Consider the following 5643-nt stretch of genomic DNA (forward strand, 5'->3'; position numbering starts at 1 on the left):
ACAAAATGAGAATTTGAGAGAATATAGAATAAGGATATACAAACAAGAACCAATCCCAATGAAAAGGCAGAAAAAATTGGATTGGTAAGTAATACCACTCCCAGGCCCCCTAATATAAGACCCGATCCCAGAAAAACTAAAAGAAAATCGTGTATTGGTCCAGGCAAATCCATTATATGTAAAATAAGAGATAAATAAATCGAAATGCTTTTCATGATCTTATTGACCCGACCAGGAATTTTTTTTTTATGATACGTTCCTAATTGAATAAAATCCTAATCTATTAGGTGTGAATTGATCTAAGTACAATTATTGTTTCGTTTTTAATTCTTTTTTTTTGTTCGGTTCGAAAGGGTATTTTGTTTTTTGAAACTATATATTTCGAAATAATTACGAATATATTAATAGATTTTCAAGAAAAATGAATTCGAAATTCTTATCAACCAGTTAATTTGTAATTGAATTTTTATTTATTGACCAAACAAAGAGTAAAGGCCTCATTCTTTTAAGTCAAACCAAATATTCTTTTAACTTAAACCAAAACGGAACCTTAAAAGAATTGGAAATTTCTCTTTAATAGAATAGGAGGTTTACTTACTCAGTTTTTCTTTGAGGCGAATTCAAAATTGTTCGAATTGTATAATCGTCAATTACTGACATTGGTAAACGGCCCAAAGCAATTTGATTATAATTCAATTCGTGACGGTCGTAAGTAGAAAGTTCATATTCTTCAGTCATTGATAAACAATTTGTTGGACAATACTCAACGCAGTTACCACAAAATATACAAATTCCGAAATCAATACTGTAATTAAGCAATCGTTTTTTTCTAATATCCGTTTCAAATTTCCAATCAACAACAGGCAGATCTATAGGGCATACACGAACACATACTTCACAAGCAATGCATTTATCAAATTCAAAATGGATTCGCCCACGGAAACGCTCTGATGCGATTAATTTTTCATAAGGGTATTGAATAGTTACAGGTAAACGATTTGCGTGGGATAAGGTAATCATGAAACCTTGACCAATGTACCTTGCTGCTCGGACTGTTTGGTGGCCATAATTCATGAACCCAGTTACCATAGGGAACATATCGTGAATATCTATGAATAATTTTATGTTTGTTTCTTTCTCTTGTTTGAACCAAGTCATGAATCTCGTATTCTTTTTTTCTTTACAGTGAAAGAAGTTGGAAAGAAGTTGTTAATAATAGATTACCGAGAGAAATGGGTAAAAGAAATTTCCATCCAAGATTTAATAATTGGTCCATTCTTAACCTAGGTAAAGTCCATCTTGTTGCGATAGAAATAAACAAAAACAAATAAGTTTTAGCTAATGTAATAAAGATACCAATTGTCGTTCCAAAGATTCCATTCATTTTATTTATTTCAAATAGCTCAGGGACGAATACGTACGGAATGGAAATATTCCAACCCCCCAAGTAAAGAACTGTTACAAATAAGGAAGAAAGTAATAGATTTAGATAGGAAGCAACATAAAATAAACCAAATTTGATACCCGAATATTCGGTTTGATACCCTGCTACTAATTCTTCCTCGGCTTCTGGTAAATCAAAAGGTAATCTCTCACATTCTGCTAGAGAAGAAATTAGAAAAACGATAAACCCTATTGGCTGACGCCACAAATTCCATCCCCAAACCCCATATTTTGATTGCGCCTCAACTATATCAACTGTACTTGAGCTGTTAGATAATTATAGTCGATGATAACATCACTGTTCCCATCGCTAGTCCAAAACCGTACATGAGGTTTTCAACTCATACGGCTCCTCGTGGGTCACAAATAAATTTAAGGACCGAATCAGTATTATTTCTCTTCGTATGGTTGTAGAATAGATAGAGAAAAAATGGATTGGAAGGTCCAAAATTATACCAATGGAATTCTGTCTGCTATATTATGAAGAATAAAAAAAGTGCTTCTGAATTGATCTCGCCCGTTACTAATTTCAATTTTTATTTGTTGAGTAATAACTTAAGCCTTCAATAAAATACTTCTTGTAGAAATATCAATAGATATTTCAACCCATTGTTTTCGATTACGAAAAAAATTAAATATTACATTAGCTCATAAATCATGACACAGATTATATCTCTCTATATATATGAAAGAAAGAATAAAAAAAAAAAAAATATTTATTTTTTATTCTTTCTTTTTCGTTCCTATTCTTCTTTCTGATCTGAGAAAATTACGAATGGGGGCTTAAACTAAAAAATAGTAAAGGATTATTTCGTTCCTGATAGTCATTACTTTAATCGGTGGATAGGAGCATACTCTGGACCGGAATCGTGGGTAGTACTGCCTACTCATTTCTACTAATTTAAAGCCCCAATTAGTATTCTTTTTATGTTATCCAGAAATATCCTTTTTATATAATTTACATAATCTCCATTACTAATCCTTTGTGTATTTTGGTGTTCCTAACCATCCACTCATTTTTTTGTTCAATCCCCCGTTTGGTTTGGCAATACATGTATGGGAATCTATACAAAGGATAGCCAAAACTCTATACGGTTGATCTTTTGAGCCCGCTTCAAGCTAGATTGACTAATCAACCCGTCTTGGGGTAAAGACTTCTTCCACTTATGTTTTCTTCCACTTAACTCTTGTACATAGGAAATGAGATTAAATTTTTTTTTGTTTAATTTACTGCGAATTTATAAGCTGCTTTCTTTCACTCATATATAACTATCTAATTTAGTTTATCAACCTGAAGGATAATAAAATAACGAAGATATCTATTCAATCCATTCAGCTTATTTTATAGAACGAAAGGAATAGGGAAAAGAAAAGTTTATATTTCAACGAATCGCACGTAGAGATATTGATAAAACACATAGAGTTAATGGTATTTCATAACTAATCGATTGAGCAGCAGCTCGCAGACCACCTAAAAAGGAATATTTATTATTTGATCCGTATCCTGACATAAGAAGTCCAACAGGAGCAATACTTGAAATGGCAATCCATAAAAAAATACCGATATTGAGATCGGCTAAAATAAGGCGAGAGCTAAAAGGAATTACTGAAAAACTTAGTAAAATGGATATGACTGCTATAGACGGTCCAATACGGAATAAACGAGTATTTCCTCTAGATGGAAGAATATTCTCTTTGAAAAGCAGTTTTGTTCCATCTGCTAGAGCTTGAAGAATTCCCAAAGGGCCGGCGTATTCAGGCCCAATACGTTGTTGTATTCCTGCAGATATTTCTCTTTCTAACCATACAATTACTAGTACACCTATTGTGATTCCCAATACAAGAGTCAAAATAGGGACAAACATCCATATGATCCCATAGACCTCTTTTAAGGATTCCAATCTGTAAAAGGAATTGATATCTTCTACTTCTGTTGTATAAATTATCATTTCAACGATCAACTTCTCCCATAATGATATCTATGCTACCTAGTATCGTCATAATATCAGCCAATTTCATTCTTTTAACTAACTGAGGAAGAATTTGCAAATTGATAAAACCCGGCGGGCGAATTTTCCATCTCCAAGGAAAACCACTTTGATCTCCTATCAGAAAAATTCCTAATTCTCCCTTTGGGGCTTCCATTCTCGCATAAAGTTCTTGTCTCGGTAATTCAAATGTAGGAGAAGGTTTTTTACTAATGAATCGATATTCAAAATCATTCCATTCTGGATCCCTTTCTCGATCAAAACATCGGATTTCTAAATTCTCATAGGGACCCCCCGGAATTCCTTCCAGGGCCTGTTGAATTATTTTTATGGATTCCGTCATTTCACTGATTCGGACTAAATAACGAGCTAATGAATCTCCTTCTTTTTGCCACTGGATTTCCCAATCAAATTCGTCGTAACACTCATAATGATCAACTTTACGAAGATCCCATTTGATTCCAGAGGCTCGTAGCATTGGGCCGGATAGACCCCAATTTATTGCTTCTTCTCCACCAATAACCCCTACCCCTTCAACTCGTTCTAAAAAAATAGGATTTCGCGTAATAAGTTTTTGATATTCAACAATTCCTGTTAAAAAATAATCACAGAAATCCAAACATTTATCTATCCAGCCATAGGGTAGATCGGCCGCTACTCCTCCGATACGAAAATAATTATGCATCATTCTCATACCGGTGGCAGCTTCGAATAGATCATATACTAATTCTCTTTCTCTGAAAATATAGAAAAAGGGGGTCTGTGCACCAATATCGGCCATAAAAGGTCCAAGCCATAATAGATGAGAAGCTATACGACTCAACTCCAACATAATTACTCTGATATAGCTGGCTCTTTTAGGGACTTGAATATTGCCCAATTGTTCTGGTCCATTTACGGTTATTGCTTCCGTGAACATAGTGGCTAAATAATCCCAACGTGTTACATAAGGCAAATATTGTATAATTGTTCGGTTTTCCGCAATTTTTTCCATTCCTCTGTGTAAATAACCTAATATTGGTTCACAGTCAACAACATCTTCACCATCTAGAGTAACGATGAGACGAAGAACACCGTGCATTGATGGGTGGTGAGGTCCCATATTGACTATCATAAGGTCTTTTTCTGTAGCTGATAGATTCATAAGTTTTTCCTCGATTCATTCTTACATGAATTGTTGAAAACGAAAAGAAGTACATCAAAATGAAAAATATAATAAATCGACTAATTCAATCAAATTAACGATTTTTTGATTCCCGAATATCCAACTCACTAATTAATTCTTTATAACGTATGTTATTTTTCTTTGATAAATAAGACAGAAGCCGTTGACGTTTTCCTAGAATTTTACGTAGACCTCTCTGAGATAAATAGTCTTTTTTGTGCAATTCCAAATGTGAAGTAAGTCTTCGTATCTTATTGGTGAAACTGACTATTTGAAATTCAACGGACCCCTTGTTTTCTTCTTTTTTTTCTTGAAAAATAACTGAGATGAATGAATTTTTTACCATAAAACAAAAATTTCTCTCCCCCTTTTTTTGAATGTGAATTTTACTGATCAGTAATAATAATAATACCATTCATTTTAATATGCACAATGATTTTAAGTTCGTTATGAACTTTATAATTTTTTCAAATAAAATTAATCAATCCGGTTTTCAATCATAATATATGGAAAAATGTACCATTGACGAATTTTCAAACGCGGATACATATGTATCCTTACCATACTGAAACGACTGCCATTATTACTATTAAACCAATAGCGATTCATACAAGCTAAATCTTCTAATCGATAATTGGGCCAAAGAAAGAACTTTAATTTAATTAGTTTCTTTTTATCACTATCAAGATGTTTGTTTTTATTCAAAACTTGACCACAGTTTTTTACATTATTTAAAAATACTGGATTTCTATGCATACCATTTTTATCCCTTGAATTGAAAGAAATTCGAATTCGCAATTCTCTCCGGTGGTTAGGGGATAAAATATTTTCAGGAATAAACAAATCATAATGATTTTTGTCTTTATTTTCAGTCATTTTTTGATGTCTTGCAATGGATTCATCAAAATTATTTTTTTCAATATAGTTTTTTTTTTTGCGTCTTTTTTTTTTTTTGCGTCTTTGATTAATTTCATGTTTATTTTTATGAACCAATGAAATACTTATAGTTTGATATAGAATAAATTGTCCATCAATTTCTACATACCG

At 32.7% G+C, this 5643-nt stretch overlaps 1 protein-coding gene across 1 annotated transcript; it reads right to left on the bottom strand.

The window, feature by feature from the left end:
* Nucleotides 1-342: 342 nt before the first annotated feature.
* LOC149509040 (NAD(P)H-quinone oxidoreductase subunit H, chloroplastic) lies at nt 343-5009 on the bottom strand. Its single transcript, XM_089757783.1, has 2 exons — nt 2840-5009; nt 343-1719 (listed from the first exon to the last, which is right to left on the bottom strand). Exon 1 carries the CDS (start codon nt 4573-4575, stop codon nt 3394-3396), a length of 1182 nt encoding a protein of 393 aa, XP_089613909.1. The 5' UTR covers nt 4576-5009; the 3' UTR covers nt 343-1719; nt 2840-3393.
* Nucleotides 5010-5643: the final 634 nt, after the last annotated feature.

The sequence above is a fragment of the Durio zibethinus genome, unplaced genomic scaffold, assembly GCF_047325235.1.
Source record: "Durio zibethinus cultivar Kanyao isolate XHJ-2024 unplaced genomic scaffold, ASM4732523v1 HiC_scaffold_259, whole genome shotgun sequence".
Lineage (NCBI taxonomy): Eukaryota > Viridiplantae > Streptophyta > Magnoliopsida > Malvales > Malvaceae > Durio > Durio zibethinus.